A 27887-nucleotide genomic window follows, 5' to 3' on the forward strand; every position below is an offset into this window, starting at 1 on the left:
CTTCAATACTCGAGGACATCTCCACAATTCGCCTCTTTACTGTGTCATTCGACAACGGAATTTTCTCGATCTCCTTTGCTGCCTTTTCGCCTAATACTGCCTCGACCATATCCTTAGCGACCGGAAGTAAAAGTGTCTCGCCAATTGTATGAGGCTTCCCTTCTTTAGATATTCTATAACTGGCAAGGTACGATGCTTTGACTAGTTTTTTGTCTATATTTACAAATTTTGCCATGCACTGATTTTCTCTCTTACACAATTCAAATTTTATTTGAAAAAATTCATTAATAATTATCAAAAAAATCAAATTCAATTCAAAAAATATGATTAATATTCATCTTCTTCTTTTTTTTCCTTCTTTTCAAATTCGTATCTTGATTTTATAATTTTTGCTTTATTTTATATAATTGTTTTCTTGGTGTCACGGAAGCAAAGACTGTGCATGTTGTGACACCTTAATTTGTTGTACATTCAACTCATTATTTGTTAATATTTGATATATTTTAAGCATATTAGAATGTAACAACTACTGGTTGTCCTATAAATAAATAAATAAATAGGTTTGTCAACCAAATCGGGATGCTTAGTAGTCTGGTGCCGCTTTAGTAAGGAAGGCTTCATGCTCTGATTTGAAAGTGTTTCTGAGCATACAACACATTGTGGAATAGGATTATCGTTATTTTCTGTGCCAGGTTTTACTATAAATCCTAACTGTAAATAAGTTGCATCGTACTTACGATTTGGCTGAGGTTTAATCTTCTTTTGACTGTCCTTAGAGGTGGAGGGGTTAGTCAAATATCGCTTCATTATGTCCACTAAAAACTAATGCTTAATCACCCTTATTACGTGTACAAGATGGTTTATTTGCCTACGCAGTTATGAACGAGTGAATTCCCAAACACATTTCGATCCGTTACGATTCAAGGCCACCAATATTCGACGTCATAGCTTTACGGACAAAGCACTTATGTGGCCGGCGCAGCGAGCGGTCGTTATCAAGACTTTACACGAAGATCGTTCTTTGTGGAGATTTAAGCTTTATTTTATAATGAACATATACTATTCATTACAAAAACATAAAAGGAAATAAATAAAACAAGTAATTAACAATAATAACAATATTTATTTTAAAATATACCTATTTTTACACTTTTTATCGAATGAAAAGTCTGTGTGAAATAAAAAAGAAAGACTATATAATATGAATAATTTATACATGGTCTTATAGCTTGTTTCAATAGCTTTCAGTGACAGTCACTCAAATCACCCTAGTTATAAGCATTTTATAACTACACGTAAAATAATACACACGGGGAAAATGCCGCGAAATTGCCGGAAGCTTCCCGATCTACAGTGTACAGCGAGAACCGGAGCGCGCCGATCCGGAAAGGTTAGCGAGGAAATGTTGCATCGTAACTGTGAATTAATGTTATTCGCATTCAACAGTTTTTATTGTTATTATTAATATATGATTGCGTACCACCTGAAATGTCCCCGCGTACCACCGGTTGAGAAACTATGCCCTAAAGGATTGAGCTTTTGATTTCTGTTAGTAAAAATATAATATTAATTACAAGTTTAAGCAGAATTGCCAAATTGTAATTAGAGGTATTTGGTGAGTATTGCATGATATGTAGATTAGGATTATTTTATTGTTGTTTGCTGAGTTCTCGTAACAGGTTTCGTCATGCTCGCTTAAATGTCACTGCTTGTGGCGGCGGCATGGGACGGGTCGTCCCCTTCCCTAAAATATGGTTGAGGGAGGCGATGGCTGGCTCATGCGTCATGCTAGTGAACGGGCGCTGCTTGTGGTGGCAGGATGATACTGTTGCCGGAGACTCGGTTTCAGATTCTTAAAAGTTATTGTGTGTATATATATGTATGGATATATACATATTTATTTACAATCGCTTATAAAATGCTAGCAGAATACCTTTATTTATTTATGGTGTATGTGGATGATGCAGCTACTGTACTCAATAACTTTTGTATTAATTTACATTTACTTTTTTGGCTTACTCATGTAAGACATTGACTATTTGACGTTTGAGTGTGTCTGTTGCATCATTTTACATATTATATTGTAATTTGAAATGATTTTTAAACCTTTTTTTTTATATGAGAGGGGGCAAACGGGCAAGAGGCTCACGGGATGGGGAGAGGTGAGGCAACCGCAAAAATCGATGTACTTAAATATAAATCTTGATATAAAAGAGTGGCAATGAGTTTCTTGCTACTTCTTCTCATTAGCTCAACCCTTTACGAAGTAGCGGTAGATTCAATAAGATTTTTTTTTGACATTCATAAGTGTCATTTCCGTGACCTATGTGAATAAACTGATTTGATTTGAAAAACCGTTCACTGCCCTTCAGACCTTGTAAATCCTACTACCTCTTTGCTTATATTTAATTTTCAGAAATAAAGATAACCAGATGCGAGGTACCGACTATGTACTTATACAGCCAATGACTGTCCTTCGTTATATTATCATTTTACGGCGCCAATCTGGTCTGATCGTCTGGTCATCCGTTGAATCATGCGGCATCCATCGAGTAGAAAGGATTAGATCATTCACAAAAGCTGTTATATAAGATTGTCTGTGCTGAATACCTACTAAACCGTCTCTCAAGTTCTTAAGCCCTACTCAACTATTTGAGAGATTCTAAAAATCCAATTTGGTAATTTCAAAGGTGAATTCCAGCGAAGAGCAGTATTTGCCATGTGTCGAGTTAAGCGAATAGGGAAGTCTAAACCCTAAGGGTGTCGTAAGAGTTTTACGATATGCGAGAGTCCCGCTGCCGTCTTACGACTAACGGGCCAGACTCGTTTTTGAAGAAGTTAGTTACCAGATACTTTAATATGAATAATTTAAAATAAAATTTTGTTTTACTCTTAAGTATTTCGATATAAATCAAACATCAAAAATAGAAAGATAATTTAATAGAAACCTATTTAAATACAAGCCCAATCATCTTGTTTAACATATGTATATATTTTACACTTAGTTACCTATGCAAAATTCGCAGAGAATTATTTTTTAAAACAATATGGTTTCACAAAAGTGGTTCAACATTAATCTCAACTGCAGAGCACGGGTTTGTAAGGTCAAAAGCAGCAAGCACGTCCGGGTGGATTACACCTATCTTGCCAATGACATCACCTTTCAGAAATACTTCTGCACATCGGCCAGGAAAGTATGCACCATCTAAAAGATGAAACAATTATATAACTTACAAAACAACAAAGTTTTTATAACTGGGACCCAGTGTCGTAAGAATAGCTAGGGGTAGAAATACGTCGGAGTTGACTTTCCTACAGAGAAGCAAAACCTTGACAGATATTCCATATTATGTTGATAAAGTGCTCATATAATACCTTTACTTATTTACAGTGTACGCAGATTGATTCATTAAACGAGCATACACGTCACCTGATGTTAAGTGATCACCGTCGTCCACATGCAACACCAGAGGAATCACAGGAGCCTTGCCGGTCTTTTAGAAAAGTACGGCTTTTTTAAGAAGGTTCTATGTTGTAAAAAAGGAAGGAATAAAGAAAAATGAATCATGGCTTATCCATATTTTGGTTGTATGTGGATGAATGAAAACCGTTTTGTAGACCATAGAGAAATAGAAGCTGGTATCGCAATTTTGTGGCATGTCCCCAAGATAAATGCGGTAGAAGAAACACAGTGAAGTGATGTCTCTATTCAACACCAAGTGATCTAGCCGACGAGAAGAAACAGTAGGAAATAGCACATTGACAGAGAACTCCTGCGTTCACGGGCCACGAGTTTGTGCAATATCCATCAACAACGACCGTCCAGTGACGAAGCTGATCCAAATTGCATAAGCTCTCGGGGAGCCTGGAGCAATACACGATCGATGACATTCGCTGTATCAGACTAACTGCCAGGCCTCGCTTGCATTCGATAACCACCGCCCACCTACTGACTGAAGTAACCATTAGCAGCTTAATTGCTAAGAATGAGGGAGAGATAAAGTATGTGTGGCGAGGTGAGTGAAAGAGATAGGAAACCTTTTCTTGCATTCGTTTACTGTAAATGGACAAGGCCTAACACAATACTTATCTACTCTAGTATGCGTCATAATTACATTTTAAAAATTACCTGAGCACTGTCTCAGACAGTATCCTTGTGTGTTGCTCCATGGCTGGCCGAGCAACGTCATGAGCCGGTCAAGCAGACCGTGCACGAACTGAAACCCGCCCGAGCGGCCGCTGTATACAGCACATAAGCGACGCTCGTTGCGAGCCCCCGTCTCTGTCGATAGCAAATGATTTTAACTGGTCACATATTCATTAGTAGCTAAACAATAGCACAGACCCAATATTAATTAATCATATTCTTCCAGATAATACTTATACTACGCATAATGAATGCATGTTACTGATACGAGGGCGGCACTGAAAATTTCGGGAATCAAGGAAGTGACACAACATTGCTATTTAAAAATGTATTTATTGCTTTTCGACGTATTCTCCGCGAAATTTGACACATTTTTCAATACGATGGAACCAATCATTGAAGCAACCATTCCATTCGGAAGTTGGGGTCTCCATAATGGCCGTTTTGTAGGCGTCCACAGCTTCCTCAGGTGATGAAAATCTCTGACCACGCAATTTATTCTTTATTTTAGGGAAAGTATAAAAATCATAAGGGCTTAAGTCGGGGCTGTACGGCGGATGGTCTAATAATTCTATGTTTTCTTGCTCTAAAAACTCTTTTGTTCTGTGCGCGGTGTAAGAACTCGCATTGTCGTGATGGAGGATGATGCGGCGGTTGCAGTTCTCTTTACGGAGTTCAGAAACGACCTGTGGCAAACAAATGCTAGCATTCCATTCTGCATTAACCGTTCTTTGTCCCTCAAGAGGAATAGTCGCAACATGGCCGGAGGATCCTGCGTGGAATCTTTCAAGAGTTCTGACGCACCAAGTAACGCGAGCCGCTTTTTGCTCTTCACAGAGCAAATGCGGTAACCATGGAAAACAACTTTTTTACACCTCATTGTTCATGCAAGATTATTTGTATTTGACTCATGCCAATGTTTAAAGTTGCCTGAATTTCGCATGTTGATCTTCCTCAATCAGCTTACGCACAGCATCAACGTTTTCTTTGGTGACTGCAGTTTTTGGACGACCTTGACGGGGATCATCACTGAGCTTGATACGTCCACGTTGAAATTCAGCAAACCAGCGATAAATTGTGGTTTTGGATGGGGCTTCATCACCAAATGCAGAAATCATCCGGTCAACACACTGTTTTTGTGTTAAACCACTTCGAAAGTCATAATAAATCATCGCGCTAGAATTTTCTATTCCATTTTCTCAACGACTAAAGAAGTTTGAAAAGTGACAAAACCGAGAATCTCTTTTTAAATAAATAAATGCTATTCGATTTTTAAAACCAGGGAGTTTTCAATTAAAAACATTTTAATATAACAGGAACAGTGGAAATATTCCATTCCCGATAGTTTTAGTGCAGCCCTCGTATAATGCGCCGAAATATCGGAACATGACCAGGGCCGGATTTAAACTTAATGCCGCCCCTGGGCACCGGAAAAAATCCGCCTCAAAACTGGAAATTTACTTAAACTTATAGTTTAAATATTTTTTTTTTATATAAAAAAGGGGGAGAGGGGGCAAACGGGCAGGAGGCTCACGGGATGGGAAGAGGTGAGGCAACCGCCCATGGACATCCGCAACATCAGGTGTGTCAAGAAATGCGTTGCCGGCCTTTAAGGTGGAAGTCTGCTTTTTTCTTGAAGGTCCCTAAGTCGTATCTGTTCGGGAAAACCGCAGCCGGTAATTGATTCCACAAAGTGGCTGTGCGAGGCAAGAAATTTCTATCGAAACGCGCGGTTGTGGAATGCCAGACGTCTACGATGCGGATGGTACTTTGCACGTAGTGTCCGGTGGTGGAATTCGGCCGCTGGAATCAACCCGAACAGCTCCTCTGAGCACTCCCCGTGATAAATGCGGTAGAAGATGCAGAGAGAACCCACATCTCTACGCAATGCAAAAGAATCAAGCCGATCGTCGATGATTCGAACCGCTCTTCGTTGTATGCGGTCAAATGGAAGAAGCTGGTACTGGGGAGCACCCGCCCAGAGGTGAGAACAGTACTCCATGTGAGGCAGAATTTGCGCCTTATAAAGTTGCAGGCGGTGGCTTTTAGTGAAGTACTGTCTCGCCTTACTGAGTACACCAAGCTTTTTAGAGGCCAGTTTGGCCTTCTCTTCTAAGTGACTACGGAACTGAACGTCGATCGATATATCGACGCCAAGTATGCCAATACAGGCTGTGGCAGTTAGAGGAGTGATTTCGAATCGAGGGGATACGACAAAGGGAGACTTTTTAGTGGTGAACTTGTGTCTTCTTGGGGTTGAATTGGACTAAATTTTCTCGGGCCCATTCCGAGACTTTGCAAAGCATAGTCTCGATTTCAGACACAAGTTTGTTCCGGTTCTCGTCGACGCTATCCCGGGATATGTTGGCACAGCCGGTGTAGGAAGCATACCCTGTGCTGTCGTCTGCATAGCAATGAATACTGCTGATTTGCAGCATATCATTCATATGCAGAAGAAACAGTGCAGGTGATAGCACGCAGCCTTGCGGGACACCAGCGTTTATGGATTTTAAGTCGGAGCATTCACCGTTAATGCTCCGATCGGCCAAAAACCTAGCGACCCATTTGCACAACTTCTCGGGAAGCCCATAGGATGGCAGTTTCGCAATAAGCGCTTTATGCCACACCCGATCGAAGGCCTTCGCTTTGTCCAAACTCACCGCCAACGCCCTTCGACTCAACCGCTTGCGCCCATTTATGGGTGAGGTATGCAAGAAGATCACCAGCTGAACGACCCTGACGGAAACCGTACTGGCAGTCGCTGATCAGCTGGTGCTCCTCTAGGTATCTCAAGAGCTGGCGGTTGATGATTGACTCCATTACTTTGGGGGTAATGGCAATGGGGCGGTAGTTGGACGGATCCGAGCGTACACCTTTCTTAGGGATCGGGTGCACTTAAGCCGCCTTCAATAATTTCGGGTCTACGCCTGATGAGTAGGAGAGCCGGAAAAGACGGGTAAGGACCGGCGCCAGTTCCGAAGCACAAGTCCGCAGCACTATCGGGGGAATGCCATCGGGCCCGCTCGATTTGTGAATTTCCAAGGTGAGAAGTGCCTTTAGCACGGCGCCATTTCGGATTTTTACCTCCGGCATGTGTGATTCGCACCGTGGAATATGCGGTGGTGCACCTTGGTCATCCAGAGTCGAGTTGGATGCGAAGAGGGAACCCAGGAGATCAGCTTTCTCTTTCGCGTCGTGGGCCATCGAGTCATCATCCCTGTGCAGTGGCGGAATGGCTGGCTGGCAAAAGTTTCCTTGGACAGCCTTAGCGAGCGACCAGAACGCACGAGTTCCCGAGGGAATTCGTGCAAGTCTCTCGCCAATTCTACTAATGAGCTTCGACTTTGCGTCATATATTTTATTTTTCAAAACTAAAATAACAAATTTATTGCAGAAACTTTATTATATGTTATATTATATTCTAAAAACATGAATAAATATTGTTTTGTTTTTCTAACAATTATAAATTTGGCTGTAAGGGTGACTCATAATTATATTACTTACATAATTTTTTTCACAGGCAAACACGTCTGACTTTTTGAATTGCGAATTGGTCGATAAATGGCCGTTTTCAATAACCTATCTAGCCTTAGTTTAACTTACGGATACATTGCTGTCACCGTAGTTATAGTCCAATGCTATCTTTCAATAGGTTATTGAAATGTAAGTAAGCGTAAAAGGATAGATTTCTAGAGAAATCTATCCTGATCCATGAAGACGTAGACGTCTAGTAAGTTAAACTAAGGATAGACGTTATTGAAAACGGCCGTAAATCTTTGCAATCTGAACGTTGAAGTACGTCAGATTCGATGCATAGAATAGCTAAGTCTAAAGGTCTACTAGCAGCCATTGTAGAACGTAAAAAGTTTTTAACTCTCTTCAAACATGAAAACGATCGTTCTGCGATACAGTTTATAACAGCTAATGTCATAAATATTCTATAGGCGATTTACACGTTTGGAAACTCAGTGTACAAGTCGGTTGCATGCAACAATTTCAAAAGATCAGAAGGCGAATTCTTTTCCATCATTTTTTCAGTGCAATAAGCATGGATGTGCACAAATTCGTCATCTAATGAGGACTTGAGATCTGAAGAATAAACATTTCTCAAACGTTCAGCTCTTTTACGAATTTCTCTATTATCCCGGTGGCCAAATTTAGCGATAACTGAGAAGTTCTTCTGAATTTTTTTATAAGCTGCACATCTTTTAATTATATTGAGCAATCTTGATGACTAAAACAAGTTCTTTTTCACTTTCAAAATATTGCCGCCCTGAGCACTTGCCCCAACTGTAAATCCGCCCTAGTGTTAATCCGCGACTGGGAACATCAGAGAAAGCCCACAACAAGGGGGATATTCCGCAAGTATCAAATTAATGTAATATTTTATAATTAACTGACCGTCCAATTTCATTTGATGGTTATTCTATATTTTAGTAAGCTAGGGCATCTAAGCTAATATTTGAGTATCAGGAAACCAATTTTCTTGGAAATGCTATAGATATATAATACCCCGGCAAGTGTGCTTAAATAGATCGGTTAGATGCGCGATCGTTTCTACCCCGTCAGCGATTCAGTACGTTTAACATCTCTGTTGGACAAACATGTAATATATAATGCAGAATCAGTTTTGAATTACGAATTTACGCATACTTTATATTTGTGGCTGTTAACATAAGAATTAGTGGGGGTACACTAAGAAAATAATTAAGAAACATTTGTGTGGTAAAGGTTACTATAACATAAATTATATCCTATTTTAAATAAGTTTATTTTGTATAACAAATCTTTCGGTCAAAGTATGGTATTTCATGATTGATCAGAAGGTGAACAAAAAAATTGTCTTACCAACATTATTGTCTTTCAAAACAACATCACTTATTTCAAAGATTTTCAGTGGCAATGGCATTTTCTTATTGGCAGCTAAGGTCTTTAAAAGTCCCGGTAATAACTCGGTTCTGACAACTTGAAATTCTAACGTCTTGGGGTTAGATATATGGGCTGCAGGTACTTGGTCTATTGTGCGTCCAAGTTTAGTAGCAATGTCTTCTCTTGAACACTGAAATGAAGATAATATGAGTTTAAATAAACACGATATCAAATTATATATTTTCGGTTAAGCTATGCCTTAATGCAAAGGGCAAGAATGTCTAAACAGAAAACATCGCAACATTTGTAACTCTTAAATCGCCAAATATTTCAACGAACTGTATTGACGAATGGTTCCAATAATAAAAAATAAACGGCCCTATAGCGTAAAATGTGAAGGAAAAATTCTTAGCTTATTGCGGTCCCTACAAAAACAAATTGTAAAATCATCCTAAACCACAGGTAGGCTATATTTCACCGGTACACCACGGTGGCGCGACTGGTTGCGTCAGTTACCAAACTAGACAGCATACAGACACCAGAGTCACGACACCACACTGAGACAGTATCAAAGTGTAGCTCGAAGAAATAGCACTATTGCTGTATGTAAGTAGGAAAAGGAAGTTCAAGAGAATAAGAAGCAGTGGTGGGTTCATCCTTCCTTAGCCTTCTATTCCATTTCAACCGGAAGACGTCCACGGCTGAACAAAGGCCTCCTCCCAAAAATCGCCATGACGATTCGTGATAACCCTAGAAAACAGCTAATATACATGGCTCACAAGTGATAATATGGACACACTTTTTTACACAAATTATCTTGCCCCAAGTTAAGCATATTTAGCCTGTGTTATGGGTTACAAGATAACGATTTATTTAATACAATATACTTACTTAAACATACATAAATTCATATAAACATACATAAATACATTTAAACATCCATGACTCGGAAAGAAACATCTATATTCATCATAGTGATATGTGCCTAAAGTTCTTCAAAAGCGTTTTATCGCTCTTTTTAAAGAATAGCACCACTATAACTCTGTGCCATGCTTGCGGCGTTTTGCCCTCGAGGATGACGGATTTGAATAATAGCTTCTGGAGGATCTTAAGCACAGTAGTAGTAGTAATATCAGCAGCTCGGCTGTAATTCCAGCATCACCCGGCGCCTTGTTGTTTTAAGCTGCTTTAGGGCCATTATAATGTCGTACAGGCTGACGTCTGGTAAATCTACGGTATAGTGTCGGGTTAATTTGGCTCTTGGATCTTCAGCCATGTTGGCAACAGGTGCCCGTCGTGTATAACTGTCTATAGAACTTCTCGACTTCCCTCAAAAGTTCGGGCTTAGACGAACGACCTGCTGTCACAGGTCTCTAGCTTCGCCAATTGGCTCTGCCCAATAGACAAATCTCGTGTATATATTTTGAAGCCTTTGTTACGCTCTATGGCCGCCTTCACACAATTTGTGTTATGGTGAAAGTTTTACGAGTTTTGGATCTGGATGGGTGCAGGTCGAATCGTGGACATCACCAGTTAACACCACTGCAGTTTTGGATTGATATTCAATGTGCCTCTTACTATGCGGTGATCAACCCCAGGTCTTCTGGTCGACATAATGAAGTTAATCTTATTTTTGGTGGCACCATTAGGGCTAGTCCATTTGCGTTGTTCTGGCTTCATGAAGAAGGAGTTCATTATAATATCCAGATCCTCCTTCTCCATGAAGTCAGCCAGCATCTGGCCTCGGGCGTTCCGATTTCCATAATCAGATTGCCCCACTCTCAACTCATCGCCGCTACGTATGCCCAGTTTTGCGTGTGAATGGCTGTTGAGATGTCCTCATACATGGCCTCCACCTCCTCGTCTGAGTGTGTCGAAGTCGGAGCGTAAACCTGAATGACCTTCAGTAAATATCATTCAGTAATTCTAAATATTAGGTGCGCACCCTAGGCGACACGCTCCCCAACTCAGTTACATTGATGACGAGAGACTTGTGAACGAGAAATCATACACCACTTCCCGAAAGTAGAGCAGGTGTCCGGAATTTAGGATAATCGAGTCCTCACCCTGTATTAGGACCTCGGGTAACATCCCATCGTAGTCTGATCAAAGCTTCCTCCAGCTCGTCCACCTTCTTGTCGATCCGCATTGTCTTGACATTATTTGTTACCAGGTCTGATGGTCTTCGTTAGCCTTAGCAATTCATTTTTAAAACTCTATCGGAATTATCCTAAATTGATGATCTACTTTGAATTTCGATAATAAACCAATTTTACCAGTGGCAGGCTTCTTTGCAAAGGAAGCCGGCTATTTTATTGGTATTACCACAACGGCGCCTTATTCTGCCGTGAAGTAGTAATGTGTAAACATTACTATGTTTCTGTCTGAAGGGCGCCGTAGCTAATGAAATTACTGGGCAAAGGTGACTTATAATCTTATGTCTCAAGGTGACGAGCGCAATTAAAAAACAAAACACAACAGTGCACACGTGTTGCACGCAATGAGGTGGGAGCGTCACCGGCAGCCGAGTGAGTGAGACACCATACGTCTCTATAATAATAGGTGGTGACGCGACTAGTAACATTCTGTGCACGCGTCCGCTGCGCCCGTCACCCTTCATCAGAACAAAGATGAGATAACAGGAACGTGTAACGATACCAGAGTAAAGGTGAGGGCCTCGGTGAAGCCGGCGTGCGCACACTCGTGCCGCAGTTGTTCCGTCAGCTTGTTGATTGGTTGTTGTCGTCCCGCGCACACGACGCTCGGCTCGCGACGTGCTATGTTGTTGTACCTGTCAATGAGTTATTCGTATCGTTTTCGTTGTAAGATAAAATGGAGGCCTAGCCCTACATTACAAAATTTTTTAGTCCATAAACTTAACGAGGGTTTTCATGTATAAATAACCCCCAAAGATTAATTTGATGTATTTATTTTATTGCATTTTGGTATGAGCTGTTGATGCCTGATGAGCTGAGCCGTGCCCTAAATAAAAAATACAATACGTCAAACTATATCAACGAAAACTTTTTAAGAGCCGTATAAAAAATTGTCTCGTCGTCGAAAATATAAAAGTTCACTATGTTCATCAAGTAGTCTGATAACAACCAAACTATGAACTTCCTTGCATTTCGTTTGACGCCACATTTCATAAAAAGATCTGATTGTTTGTTAAATAATTGTAACTATTTAAAATATCACAAGAGCGGAGTGCATCTCTCCACCATAATATCTAACATCCATTTTCATAAGCATTTCGCGTTTGATTTGATTTGCATTTCAAATTATAAATACATGAAAAAGTATGTAATGTAATAAACTAATTCGAAGTTATTACAATATCATCCAGTCTAGCTGCTCTTTTTTCTCTTTCACTTAGTTCACCAATCAAGAACAGAATATAATAATGAAATGGTTTTTAGCCACGGGCTTTACTACAAAAATAACATTTATACATATTGACCGCGGCCAAAGCTCCTCAGTGAATCGTCAATTAGCAGAGATTGGTTGATTGTTGATTTTATACAAACTCTGAAAGTCGCTTCAAGCTCGAACTTATGTTCTGTGACCCTCTAAATAATGTTCTAATTTATAGTAGTATATTGACAAAGGGATTGAGTTATTTAGCCAGTAAAATAGTAACCCGTAAGCAATGGCGATATCTTCGTAGAGGTCACAGGCGTGTATCACATCATGTCTGGTCGGAGGAACCTTCACCCGCAGCAGGGACTCCTCGTGTGCCGATGTGAGACACATCCGAGACAATAATCCCGCCAGCTTATCGCCATTCTCTCTGAAAATATTTTACTCACATTTAAAAACTTCTGCTTCTCGGAAAGTGGTTGTATATTATATTGTGTGACAACTGGATGGAAACTGTGCCACCGTACCCTTATATGACTATTTTATTGATTTTTTTTCCAAAAACAATACTGATCAGTTATAATTTAGTTTGTTATACAAACAATGTGATAGCTTTTAAAAATTAAAAATCATTCTTTGAATTAGTAATTTTCAAGAATAAGAAACTAAATAGCAAAGAAAAATATGACACTATTGGCTAAATATGGCTTTATATTTGGCGGAATATGTAAATCTAAAACAACCACGGGCCTACTCAAACACAAAGTAAAAACATTATTATAGTTGGATTTGAATTTTTTCTAAGTTCAGTAACAAAGACATCGACATAAATAATAAATATATTATATTTAAAGATAGCATAATATGGAAAGAATTGAACAAGTGTTTGATTATTATTATAATATTAACAAAGTATATAATATATTGTGTAATATAACTGTGGTTTCTTTTAAATTCTGCAATAACAGTTCAATATGAATAGCCACAAAAGTTTTTCAATATGTCTTAAGTATTTTAAAACATGGGAAAATGGAGGTTGTACTATAAACCATAAGAGTACCACAAAAAAGAAAAAACTTACTGGATCCCAATATAACTATTGGCCTTCTCAACGTTAATGACCTCCTCCCTGTACTGAAGTTTAGGATACAGTTCGTAGGTTCCATCCGGTGCAAACACCTTACACTGCTGAACTTCATACTTATCTCCACAATACTCCGAGAACATGCACACTATTGTGTCTAGAACTACAGTTGCCTAAAATATTAACTTTTTTCTAGTATAATTAATTGAATTCAAAACGTTTATTTATATATTTTTTTATAATTTATCTCATTAGTACATAATATTATACTAACTATCCAAAAATACTTTATGGGCAAATCCAATGGGTTTAATGTTTTAATTCAAGATCTTTTTTTTTCTCTCTCGTTCCAGCTTTCTGTGAGTGAACAGATCTTGAAGATGTCTAAAGGTGGAAGACATGTCAAAGTGATTTATTGAAATTTAACGAAATTAACACAAAAGTTCAACATTTAAAAGATTTTAAATAGTAATAAATTTGCCTTTTAATTTAATTTTATAAAATATTTATTTAATACGAATAACAATTATCAGAGTTTTGTCTATTTGAGGGGAGCCATTTAATGATGACTCATGAATATCAAAGTTACACTTTTCACACTTTTTAAAAATAATATGTAATAATATATCTACCTTCGTAAGATCTGTGGCAGTACACTCAATGAAGACATTTTTCGTATTCAGTGTTATTTTAGAATGATCACCGTTGATAATTGGAGGCATGGAAAGTGTTACACCATTTTTGTCTTTGATTACAGGATATACTGGGCTATCACGAATTATTCCTAAGTATTGTTTCAACTGCGCATGATTCTGTAACAAGAAATATATTTTATGTGATTTAATTGAATGGCTAATATTACTTTCATTCCGCTCGTTGTGAAAACAAGAATAGCCTATTTCGAGACACTATAAACATCAATTAATTCTACACTATTTATTACGTTAAAAATAAAGTGGAATATTCTTTTTTAGATTCAATACATATAAATGTTATTATATAAAATAGAAAACGAACCGAAAATGTGAAATTTATTAAAAGATATAAGTATTTTTTTCTAATTGTAATAAATAGTTTGTTTAAATATACATACGGAATATAATTCCATTAGTTGCGTCGCTGTCATTTCCTGCTGTTGATTAAGTGCTTTAAACTGAATTTCACTTGGAGGAAGAGCATCATAAACAAACGGTCCTTTAATAGTGTCTAAGTCATGAGTACCAATAGCTACCAGAGATCTCTTTCTACAAATATTTTGATGAAGTTTGTCCTGAAATTTTATAATTTACATAAAGTCCTATGTTCAAAAATATTTTAAAACTATCATATAGTTTTTGTATTATATCTAGCCAGTATCGCATTCGTCAAAACATTAAATAGCTTAATGAAAATAGACGTAAAGAACATATTAGAAATAGATTTTCACATTATTTTTGCCTCCTTAAACATGGTAGAACCACTTTTTAAACTTTGAGCTATAATGAGTAGAAGTGGCAAGAAACTCATTGCCACTCTTTTTAATATATATTCATAGTTTCAACATTTTACATTATACAGGGTGGACCAAAAGTCCGTTTACATTTGAATGGGTTGCCGCGTCTAGCAGCGGTAGCGGAGGGGGGTGGAGGGGTTACGCATTGCAAGAGCGGCCAATGGGATTTTAGTACCATGGCGTCGTTTAGCAGTAGTCAACGTGCATTTTGTGTACGCGAGTACTATCGAAACAACGATTCTGCGACCTTAGCTCAACGAAAGTTTTGCAATCATTACAAGATATGACACAAAAATCGAGCTCCATCAGGTGTGTTAATTAAAAAATAGGTGCTCAAGTTTGAGAAGGCGGGTTCAACAATGGATTTACGTCGATCTGTCCGGCCTAGAACGTCGAGGGACCCCGAAAACGTGGAGCGATTAAAATCGTCTGTTCGTGACCAACCTGGACTATCAACTCGAAAGCGGTCTGCTGTCCTTAACGTGCCAAGATAATGATGTATTAAACCGCATTCTCAAGAAAGATTTAAGTCTACATTCCTATAAAATCCAAATGGTGCAGGAATTAAGGCCTCAGGACCATGGCACTAGGTTGCAGTTTGCGAACGAAATGGTAGAGCGATTCACCAGTTTTACAAACATTTTTTTCTCAACAAGGCACACTTACACCTAAATGGGCATGTTAATAGACAAAATTGTCGTTATTGGAGTGACACTATGTCATGGTGATCAAAAACCCCTGCATTCCAGCCAACCAACCCAGTAACTCTTGACGAGTTGTCCTATCTATATTGTTATTCCGTATTAATTTTAGTTCTTGAATGTTGTTTCCTGGTTTTTTGCTATAAAGCGTACACAGTGAAACTGTTTAAGGAGACGTCCTTATTGCCTTACTACTATGTCACTACATTTATTTTTTGTTTAATGTTACACCCACATACAGCCAGTTACAACTCATTACACAAATACTTATCACTAATTATTCACTAGTAGTTGTATCGATCTGAATTTTTACTTTATCGCTCAGTTACTGAATGACCCAATAAATCAATTCATGTTGAACCGTATCATAAGCAATTAGAACGTAGTACATTACTGCAGGTCTGCAGCGGCCATTGATGGACGAAAGGGGGGCCGAACACATACGTAAGTCCATCAATGCCTAAGTGTGGGAAAGGCTTGTATAGTACTTTTCTCAAATCATCATCATCAGCCGGAACACGTCCACTGAACATAAAATACACAAACACGAACACACAAATTCTATCAAAAAAAAAAACAACCGACTTCAAAAACACAATTCCAAAACAATAGATCATATTAAGTGCGCTAAAAAGTATAAAAATAATTGCGTACTTTATACAATCTTATTAATTAAACTAATTCTAGTTACGTTAACAATAATTCTTGTTTGATGTGCTTTGAGTCGCACGCGCGACCTGAGGATGCGAGAGCGGGGCCGGGACGGGAAAACACCGATTCCAAAAATAACAATAATCGGAACTAGAATTAGATTAATTAATTAGATTGTATATAAATACGCAATTATTTTTATACTTTTTAGTGCACTTTATATGTTCTATTGTTTTTGAAGTCGGTTGTTTTTTTGTTAATTTTTTCCAATAAACAGCTCTCTATTTGCAAGCCTATTCGAAATTTAAATAAAAACTTTGTTAAGTTACCTCCTTGATTGCCAAGTTTCAGAGAAAAAGATGAGTTTACTTTGTAATTTATTTGACCCCTAAGCCATGACAGATATGGATTTTCATACAATTTTTTCCAGCAGCTCCTCGCATGTATTTGACGAGTACAACAATTTTGATTTTTCTCGGATAAGGTTGTCAAAATAATGCTCAAATTTCCGATCATGTTTAAGAAAAACAATTTGTTTACAAAAAAACTACGAATGTCAAGGTCGAGATACCTGAATTCTACTCAACGTGACCTGACCTTACAGTACGTAAGAATCTCTTATTTTATTCAAGCTAAGTTATTCACTGATAGTATACCATTCTACCGGTTGAATGACTTTTAAAAATCATGCAAGTGGATTTTCAAATTTATTAATTACAAACAAAGTAAGTATATAATAATCTTTCCTCTTTATTCTTTATATTTTTATTTTTATGGAAGATATACAACAAACCTTCGGGTCACCAGATGTTAAGTAATCAACGCCGCCCACAATTTCTTTCAACACCAGTGGAATCACAGGAGACTTGGCACCCTTTAAGGATATAGATTTACTTGTAACTCACCTGCAAGTCTATGAAGCTGTTGTAACTCTCTTTAGTAAATGTAATATTTCTGAGGATTGCAGCTACTGCAAAAGGTCTTATTTGTAATGTAGCCGGAGTTAGATGAAGCGAATAACAATCCTCATACTTTTTGAGCTTGTATGTTGGTGGAGCCTTTCTGAAAATATATTGTGAACTTCTATTAAATTAACTCTACAATTATCTCTCCTGTTAGCAGGGGCGTGCATTCCATGTATGCCTTTAGGCATTGCCTACCTCGATATGAAAGTATTAAATAAAATAACTGAATACAGTTACTCAATATGCAATTAAAAAAATATATTAGGCAAAAAAGGCTTTTATTTTCTCAAAATTGATTCTTTTTGATGTCATTTCTAATAAACTAGATACTACTACCGCTTCGCTTCGCTCTGAGAGAGAAGAAGCGGCGCAAGAAACTCTCCTAGCATTCTTTTTTTGGGCTCTTTTTAATAAAAATATACAACATTGCTATTGGTATAAAATAATCATAATCTAGTCCCAGGCTGTCCGATCACTTAGATATTCAAAACATTTAAATTTATTTATAGATAATGCCTGAACAGTGGCTGGGACTTTATTGTAAAAGCGTATACATTTATCCTTAAAGCTATTATGTATCTTATGAAGCCTACTAGAATTAGTTACAAGCAATCCCTTATTTCCAGTGTTATAATAATGAAAATCACTATTAAGAGCAAAATGGTGACGATTTTTGTGAACGTATATTAAGTTTTCATAAATGTACTGACAATTAACAGTCATAATATTTATTTCTTTAAATTTTTCTTTGAGAGACTGTCTATAACCAAGCTGATATATAGCACGAACAGCTCTCTTTTGCAGAGCAAACACTATGTCAGTGTCAGCAGCATGACCCCACAGTAAAATACCGTACGTTATGATGCTGTGAAAATAACTGAAGAACACCAATCAAATTCTTTATAAATATTAATGAATAGTTTTCTATTATACTACACTATAGTCTGACTTCTATATTAATAACAGTTTTATATACTTACTTTCCTTGAAACACCAACAAACCATTAACAAGGCCTTCAAGACACAACAAGTCATATCTATTAGCTGGTATATCTATTCGATAAAGTATTTCTTCAGACACTGCTGCACCCACTTTAGCTTGGTCCCCCTGCTCCTTCATCAACATTTGCTTTTCTGTTGTCTAAAAATAAATATTAATAACAACATAAATACAGCAGAATCTTAATATATTAAACATTCAAGTCAAGTCCGTTCAGTCAAGAAGCTGACGCATTTTAACGTACTTAATGTTGTCTTTTTTTTTATATGAGAGGGGGCAAACGGGCAAGAGGCTCATGGGATGGGGAGAGGTGAGGCAACCGCCCATGGACATCCGCAACAACAGGTGTGTCAAGAAATGCGTTGCCGGCCTTTAAGGTGGGAGTATGCTTTTTTCTTGAAGGTCCCTAAGTCGTATCTGTTCGGGAAGACCGCTGCCGGTAGTTGATTCCACAAAGTGGCTGTGCGAGGCAAGAAATTTCGAAGAAAACGCGCGGTTGTGGAATGCCAGACGTCTACGTGATGCGGATGGTACTTTGCACGTAATGTCCGAAGGTGGAATTCGGCCGCTGGAATCAACCCGAACAGCTCCTCTGAGCACTCCCCGTGATAAATGCGGTAGAAGATGCAGAGAGAACCCACATCTCTACGCAATGCTAGAGAATCAAGCCGATCGGAGATGACTTGCTCGTCGATGATTCGAGCCGCTCTTCGTTGTATGCGGTCAAATGGAAGAAGCTGGTACTGGGGAGCACCCGCCCAGAGGTGAGACCAGTACTCCATGTGAGGCCGAATTTGCGCCTTATAAAGTTGCAGGCGGTGCCTTTTAGTGAAGTACTGTCTCGCCTTACTGAGTACACCAAGCTTTTTAGAGGCCAGTTTGGCCTTCTCTTCCAAGTGACCACGGAACTGAACGTCGCTCGATATATCGACGCCAAGTATGCCAATACAGGCTGCGGCAGTTAGAGGAGTGATCTCGAATCGAGGGGATACGACAAAGGGAGACTTTTTAGTGGTGAACGCACAAACTTGTGTCTTCTTGGGGTTGAATTGGACTAAATTTTGTCGGCCGGTGTAGGAAGCATACCCCGTGCTGTCGTCTGCATAGCAATGAATATTGCTGATTTGCAGCATATCATTGATATGCAGAAGAAACAGCGTAGGGGATAGCACACAGCCTTGCGGGACATCAGAGTTTATGGGTTTTAAGTCGGAGCATGCACCGCTGAAAACAACCTTGATGCTCCGATCAGCCAAAAAGCTAGTGACCCATTTGCACAACTTCTCGGGAAGCCCATAGGATGGCAGTTTCGCTATAAGCGCTTTATGCCACACCCGATCAAAGGCCTTCGCTATGTCCAAACTCACCGCCAACGCCTCTCCCTTCGACTCAACCGCTTGCGCCCATTTATGGGTGAGGTATGCAAGAAGATCACCAGCTGAGCGACCCTGACGGAAACCGTACTGGCAGTCACTGATCAGCTGGACAGTACTTACTTTGGAGAAAATGAAGGTAATGGCAATGGGGCGGTAGTTGGACGGATCTGAGCGTACACCTTTCTTAGGGATCGGGTGCACTAAAGCCGCCTTCCATAATTTCGGGACTACGCCTGATGAGTAGGAGAGCCGGAAAAGACGGGTAAGGACCGGCGCCAGTTCCGGAGTACATGTCCGCAGCACTATCGGGGGAATGCCATCGGGCCCGCTCGATTTGTGAATGTCCAAGGTGAGAAGCGCCTTAAGCACGGCACCATGCTGGATTTTTACCTCCGGCATATAAGAATCGCACCGCGGAATATGCGGTGGTGGTGCACCTTGGTCATCCAGAGTCGAGTTGGACGCGAAGAGGGAGCCCAGGAGATCAGCTTTCTCTTTCGCGTCATGGGCCAGCGAGTCATCATCTCTTTTCATCATCGCGTTTCCTTGGACAGCCTTGGCGAGCGACCAGAACGCACGAGTTCCTGAGGGAAGGCGTGCAAGTCTCTCGCCAATTCTGCCAATGTGCTTCGACTTCGCGTCAGCAATAACTCTTTTGAAGGACCTGGAGGCATGATTGAAGTGTTTTTTAAGTTCGCTGGAATTCGCATCCTTAGATACCACCGCATTGACCCAAGCCTGATAGCACTCCTAATTTCGGCGAGAGGCCATTTTGCAGGAGCGGTCAAACCATGGTTGGGACCTGCCACCGATAGGCACAGAGGAGGATGGAATGAAGAGAACAAAAAAGATTTAATAATTGAAGCTTAATTTTAAATGATATTCTGAAGTGCCTCAAATAAGTAAAACAAGAAGGTAGGAGAAGTCATTTCTATAACTTATAGACCAGAGTCGATAATTTTTAAAACAAAAAAATATACAGTAGGATGAAACCCATTGGAAATGGAAGAAAATGTAACAAAACTGGAAGGAAAAATAAATTACGGGCGAACTGAGGTCGGGAAGTGGAAAAGGGGGGATTTAGGGTAAAAAACTGTTTATCTCGATTTCCGGAAAAACTGCAAGTCCTATGGAAATAAGTCAAATGGCAAAGTTGTAGGTAATAAAAAGGTCTACAACTTTTGTTTTTTACAATTTTTCGACAAATCCTCAAAATTTATGTGAAAAATTCAAAAACCAATTTTGGGTTTTTTATTTTTATCTTTTTCAAAACTTTACTTTACTAAAAAAACCTTTTTATGTCCCAAATACACTGTAATTTATTAGAATTGAAATATTTATTGTTTCACCATATTTTGATGCAAATATCGAAAAGAAACCCTTATTTTCAATCGAAAATTCACCCGTCAAAATATTATATTTTGTCAAAAATATGGTCTGTTTTTTGTTTGTCAAAATCTCTACTTTCCGATAGTGTAAAAAAAAATATAAATTACAATGGTAAATATTCGGAAAACTTAAGCCCATCAAAAGGCGTTTCATAGAGAAATCATACATGTTATTTCGTAGCAGCAATAATATTGACACACTTTTTACACAAATTATCTTGCCCCAAATTAGACATAGCCTGTGTTATGGGCTCCAAGTCAACTATATATTTAATACAATATACTTACTTAAAGATACATAAATACATATAAAGATACATTAAAACATACATATGGATAAGAATTTGAATACAAATTACAAATTGGAATAATATAACACAGGGAAATTCAACAAAGTTTAAAAATATATTTAAAATACTTACTACTTCATCAAGCTCCAGTCCAAATTCAAAACATAGATCTTGAAATTCATCATCAGCTGTAAATATAGTTTGAAACATTAGAAAAATTAAAACATTTAATAGGACCTATATTATGAATGTAAATCTAAATGTACTTCTAAATTCTAGAAACACAGAGGGCTATTAATAATCTTAGTTGCTTACTTTGGAGGTATCAGAATACACTTATTTATTCTAATATATATAATTAATGCTGTGAATTCTAATTAGATTACTCTATATTCCTGCAACAGCAAAGAAACATCTATGCACAGTTTCATTTTGTATAGGATAATCATCATAAAAAGATGTTAACACATTTTTATTTGATATGATATTTTGAAAAGAATCAATTGTAGTATTATAACCTCGAAATTTTGTTGTAGCCAATTGCTGTATTTATAAAAAAAATTGTGTTATTAACAAATAAAACTTCTTCTTCGGTAAATGAGCTATAAAGTGAACATTTGGGGGCGATATAATAAGATATATCTAAGTGTTATTGGTGATCACCAATAGTTATTAGTATCTTCCTATCCTATTAAGGAATATATTACAGACTGCGATGAAGTGTCCTAAATAATTTGCGGAACAGAGCACCTGTAATCCTTACTACACGTATCAATATTTACGCAGTAAGTAGATCAAAGATTAACGATCAACCAAGTAAAACGTTACAGTCCAATTTACATGTTCTGCTGACGGCAAGATATGTCCTTCTTTAATAGTGTTACGCTACAAACTATTACCAAAAACAATTGCAACATCAGTACCAACTAAACTGGCGTATCTGATGGGGTGGATGATGTTAGCCAGTTTTTCACTGAAATACTTGCGCCATACCTTGCTGGTATCAGAATAACTGGTTTTAAGAAGAGCAAGTCCTTACACAAAACCAATAATTCTATTTAAATAGCACCACAAAGCTGTTTCACTTTACAGCTTATTTTAATGTTTACCCCAATATAACACATATTACCAGAAAATATAGAGTACTAGTGTGGAGTACGCACTAACTCAAGCCTTTAAAAAAACATCTACATTTGACAACCGCTAATAAAGTGCTTTTAAATCGCACTTACGCATTCTCAGACAAAAGTACATTCCATGTACATATACATAGTAAATGCATTCTAGAATAAAAAAATAGAAAGATAAATTAATATGTAATTTTTAACCTCTCTGAACTTGTCAGTTTTGCCATAATGTACCATAGAATGAAATAAATAAATAAATAAAAAATATTAAAGATAATAGTGAACATACCTCATCACTTCACGTCACATTATAGTCACAGGTACTGCATGTTATTATACGAGGGTAACACTGAAAATGTTTAGAACTGGCCAGCTGTTAGAAATTTTTATTTTTATTGCTAATGAAAACGTTTTTTGAATCTCAATTTAAGAACTCTCTGGTAACCTAATGTAGTATATTGCATTCATTTGTCATTTGTTTTTACTTTTTGTGAATTGGCGGCAAATCTAAAACTCTTGTACACGTGAAAATGAAGCTAACGCGAGAAAATTTTTGGTCAATGATTTATTATGACTTTCGTTGTGGGCTTACTCAACAACAAAGCTATGATAGGCTGCGATTAGCATTTCTTAATGAAGCCCCATCTCGTGCCACTATTACACTTGGTTTAACGAGTTTAACAATCTCAATGATGATCCGCGTGAGGGACCTATCAGTCAAGTTCAAAAAAGATTACACGAAAATTTAGTCGTCAGGAAGCTTTGTACCAGATTTATTCCCCATACTTTAACCGACGACCAGAAACACCTTCGCATGGACTGGTGTCGCCAAATGTTAGATAAGTTCAACGGCGGTGACTCAAATGCTGTATTTGACATCGTCACAGGTGATGAAAGCTGGATATATTGGTACGAACCCGAAACTAAGAGACAATCAGCTCAGTGGGTGTTTCCTTTCGAGGATCGGCGAACTAAGGTAAAGAAAGGTCTTCCTTTCTTCCTTGACAATCATCTTTTTTCCTTGACTTCTTAGTCTGAGAAAAAAGATGATTGTCTCATTGTTTGGTCGGAAAGGTCATTTCGGGACAGTTGTGCTAGAAGATGGAAGGACAGTTACTGCAGACTGGTATGGCAATCACTGTTTGCCTGTTGTCTTGGAAAAAATTCGACAGCAGCGCCCTCGAACCAGGATCCTCCTTCACCACGACAATGCTTCAGCGCACTCCGCAAAACGGACTGTTGAATATTTGACTATTGCAGGTGTCGAGATAATGAGTCATCCGCCATACAGTCCTGACCTGGCGCCCTGCGACTTTATTTATTCTCAAGAACTAAAGTTAAAAATCGAGGTATTCGCTTTATGAGCCCTGAAGACGCGGTCAAATCGTACGAAAATGCCATAGAAGTGACCCCTACGGAAGAATGGGCCCACTGCTTCTCTCAGTAGTTCCATCAAATGCGACGATGTGTAGAGAGGAACGGAGATTACTTAGAAAAACAATAAAAGTATTGGCAACTTTCTACATTAAGCCATTTTTCATATTATAAACAATTTCAGTGTTACCTAGGTACATACTAAGTAGATATGTGATTTAAATGAAAAAATGCTTATTTTACGAACAATATTTTCATATCAAAACTGTCTTTATTGATATTTTATTATAGATCTTTTTAAATCTTGGTGCATATAGGTACATGCGTGCGTATTACGCCTTCCGTTAAAAAAACTTTTAACAGACCAACAAAATCTGTAAGGAACATACCTATTTAGTATGGTTTAGATGAATGTTGCCGGCCTTAAGGAAAGTGTACACACTTATTAAACATACCCATGTCATAAAAGGCATTTATTTTCTCAAAATTGATTCCTTTAGAATTCGTTTCGATGTCATTTCTAATATACTAGATACTACTACCGCTTCGGAAACAAATGGCACTGTGAGAGAGAAGAAGCATAACATCCCCAAATAATTATTATTACTTTAAATTCTCTGATTGTACTTGTTGTTGATGAATAATTAGATAAAGCCAAAACTATCATAACTATGACAGAAGAAATAATTACTTACCTACTTACTTTGCATATTTAGTTACTGTGATATAACATATATACATATGTTTTATTTATAAGCTACTGTCTAGCTAACATTTAATTCCCACTTTTTATTAATTATTTACTAAAAGCAAAGGGGGTTTAACTATGACTCGAACAAAACCTAGATATTTATACCAGCCTCTTACTAATGTAATCACAATAAAACAAGTTAAGGTGGAGGAAAGTGAACAAAAGAGGTAATTAAAAAAGATTATAATGGAAACGATATTGTCTGACTGAAAATGATACAGAAAACATGAATGTAATTTTAAGACCCAAAACCAGAGCTGTAAGCCAAAAATATTATCAAATTTGGCTATAGTTACTTATAATATGTTATGGTGTCTAGCTGCTGAGACACAGTGTTTTTATGCTCTTGTTTGTGTAAAAAGTTTTATTGTCTCTTTCTAACTTTGTATTCCATAAGAATTTTTTCTTACTTATGACTTCCAAGGATGAAAATCATTAAGGTTATTTAGTTATTACAGATTTTCAAGTTTATTTTCATTTTTTTCTGTTGTGGCCAATCACTGTGTGATGTTATCACAATAACTGCAATGTTATTACTAACATAACACTTACATACTTACATACTGTACATAATTACTGACATAATTATGTACAGTAAAAGTTACATAAAACAAATGAAAATTCATATTAACTTGTAAAACAATCCCTAGAAAATTAGAAGATTGCTGGGGTTGATAGATTGATGTTATTGATGTTCAATGTGAATTTAAAATTTTTGAATTTATTCTGCTTTTATTAGAATGCCTTAGTTTATAAAATCTCTTTTTGATTATATTTCTATTACAAAATTTTGAATAAATTTTTTAATTATTTAACTTTTATTAATTTTGTATATATTTAGACAATGTCTAGAAGGCAAAATATGACAAAAATTCACATAATACAGTTGACTTTTGGTAATAAGACAAATATTTTGGCAGTAGGAGTTGGATGAACAAATATGTGGGATCATAGAATAAATGCTTGTGGGGCGAATCACATGTGCCCCAAAAGATGTCACTTTGTGATGACCATGACCACTCTGCCAAGAGTGTCACTAAGAGGAATAAATATATACTGAATAAATATATTCTGAATTATTATATCCATTTACTTACAAAATGTTTCGATTTAAGATATATTTATTATATTATTTCAAGTGTACTGTTTAGTAGTGAAGGAAAGATCACAATAGGAATAACATAAGACTTAAGATAAAACAGTCTAGAATAGTCATAGGTGCTCGTATTAATAAAACTTATTAGATATTATGTTAAATTTTACCTCAAGATAGAAGTGATAAGTAAAAAAGAAATTTAATACCGTACATATATGATAAATAAATGATTTGCGAAGTCTGGAATGCTCAGACATTGTAGAAAAGTTAGGCTAAAAATTATAGGTGTATGGTTGATTATATGATAAGTTAACAGGTATTAAGATAATTTACTTACTGTAGGATCTACCCAGTGCAGCAAATAGTGCATCGCGATTCACCGATATGGTAGGCATTTTGTAACTGATGTTTTATATGTTTTGTATTATATTCATACCAAATTAATTAGTGTACGTTAAATATTTCAACTATTTTCATGTATAATCTAGTACTAGTTAGTTAATTATTATTTATAATTATAGGTTAATACATTTAACCTATCCTATATTAAGTTTTATCCTATCGTAATTCGTAAACACACAAATGTCAAATACTGATTACTGGCCCACTGGGTTGTCAATTATGTCATCACTCATCAGTCATCACACAAGTCACAACTCACACGACGTACCGTTTTTAATTATAGGTTTTTAAAGTCGGACAAGGATCTTTTAGCAGTCGAATGACATTAACAGAGAGCTGTTAGTGTAGTATAAGGGCTGCCAGATAATAAATCTTCCTACTTGTAGGGAATAAATAAGCGTTGAAAATCAAGAAGTTTTGTCTTTTCGACAGAATGCGCAGAGCGTATGTGCCATCACGCCAAGAAAAACTCTTTAAGGGTCTGCATAAGATTTTCGCATCCTTATTTAAGGGTTGAGGAGTCAACCCCCAAAGCGCAGAAAGGTGTAGTTTATTTTTATTTATTTTCTTTTTATTTGAGGTTGCGTTAGGTAACTTTTGAAAAGGATGTGCAAGCTATTTGCAGATCCTTTTTACTTCCATGTTTTAAGGGCTTTTATGATGGTCAAAGATGATATACAATAAGTTTTTGAGGCTAATTTGGACATCTTCGGAAAAGGCAATCACTCCACCCTTAACTAGGCACGGACGAGGGCTGCCCACCCTCCACGCCTCCGGCTTTTATAAAACACTCTAGGGGCAGGGCAGACTAGTACTGAGTGGAAGTGGAGCAGACACGCGTTAAACCTACACGATACAACAATAGTAGAGAAGATGTTCTACTTACTAGCGGCCACGGACTAAACCTACACGATACAACGCTAGTAGGGAAGATGTTCTACTTACTTGCGGCCACGTGCTATACCTGAATACAGCCTGCGATACAATTATAGTAGGGAAGATATTCTACTTACTTTTGGCACTACTGGCAAAATTATTGCTATGCTGGGATTTTCTGGGATTTATGCTGGGGTAGAGTGCCTTTAGCAGCGGTTTCCTTAACACACACACAGGGCAGTAAATATCGTGATTCAAAGCACAATCCATAGAGTATTAATGCACACAGGCCGATCTTTTTAACCTAACATAATTAAATAAATACAAAATGTAAAAACACAGTTACAATTACACGCGTTTTAATCTTTTAAACGTGTTTTATTTAAATGTGTAACTCTCGCGGAAATCAAAGAAAATACTAACATAACATAGTTTCATAATAAGATTAGAATTAACTATCTTTATTGGGTAATACATAACTACAGTAAATACAAATTTATACATTTACTGCAGATACGTATTGTTTGTAAGTTTCACTTCTTACGAGTGTAAACTATTACACACACCTTTTTTTCCACTGTATATATATATGGTATACAGGTGATCACCGGATTGTACGGTGATTCCATCGGACGGTGCGCTGGACGGTCCACTACGTCTAGCGAACGGTGATTATTCTTTTTAATATTTCAAAACTTTCTGTAATACTTTCCACTTTAAGGACGCATCATATATTTTATAAAAATAAACACATGCCACAAATTACACCATAATAAGCTTCGACTGCTATGTTTATACATTTCTGCGTTTACTACCGCGACCAATAATATTTTAAATAACTGGTGTTTAAAATATTATTGGTCAATAAGCAGCAATGTAAACACTATTCAAGTTTCAGCTGCGTATTTTGAATATTGAACCCGATTTGGACAGTGACA

At 37.4% G+C, this 27887-nt stretch overlaps 1 protein-coding gene across 2 annotated transcripts; it reads right to left on the reverse strand.

Annotated features, from left to right (window-relative positions):
- Positions 1-2923: 2923 nt before the first annotated feature.
- LOC126966706 (phenylalanine--tRNA ligase beta subunit) lies at positions 2924-26254 on the reverse strand. 2 transcript variants are annotated; one of them, XM_050810913.1, is made up of 12 exons: positions 26009-26254; positions 21456-21511; positions 18250-18410; positions 17210-17384; positions 14554-14730; positions 14093-14272; positions 13458-13633; positions 12657-12806; positions 11675-11807; positions 8996-9206; positions 4130-4282; positions 2924-3205 (listed from the first exon to the last, which is right to left on the reverse strand). In XM_050810913.1, exons 1-12 carry the CDS (start codon positions 26064-26066, stop codon positions 3054-3056), a joined length of 1782 nt encoding a protein of 593 aa, XP_050666870.1. In that variant the 5' UTR covers positions 26067-26254; the 3' UTR covers positions 2924-3053. The 2 variants fall into 2 exon arrangements, with proteins under 2 accessions (XP_050666870.1, XP_050666871.1); XM_050810914.1 differs by having other exon boundaries at positions 17210-17366; positions 26009-26252.
- Between the last annotated feature and the right edge of the window lie 1633 nt (positions 26255-27887).

The sequence above is a fragment of the Leptidea sinapis genome, chromosome 11 (genome assembly GCF_905404315.1).
Source record: "Leptidea sinapis chromosome 11, ilLepSina1.1, whole genome shotgun sequence".
NCBI classification, from domain to species: domain Eukaryota; kingdom Metazoa; phylum Arthropoda; class Insecta; order Lepidoptera; family Pieridae; genus Leptidea; species Leptidea sinapis.

Bases quoted from the DNA above. Each gene is read 5' to 3' on its own strand.
- LOC126966706 (XM_050810913.1), bottom strand. From the start codon at position 26,066: ATGCCTACCATATCGGTGAATCGCGATGCACTATTTGCTGCACTGGGT. The intron at 14,273-14,553 runs GTATGTATATTT...TTCTTGTTACAG, and splicing joins AACTAATGGAATTATATTCC to AATCATGCGCAGTTGAAACA. The intron at 13,634-14,092 runs GTAGATATATTA...TTAATATTTTAG, and splicing joins CTGCCACAGATCTTACGAAG to GCAACTGTAGTTCTAGACAC.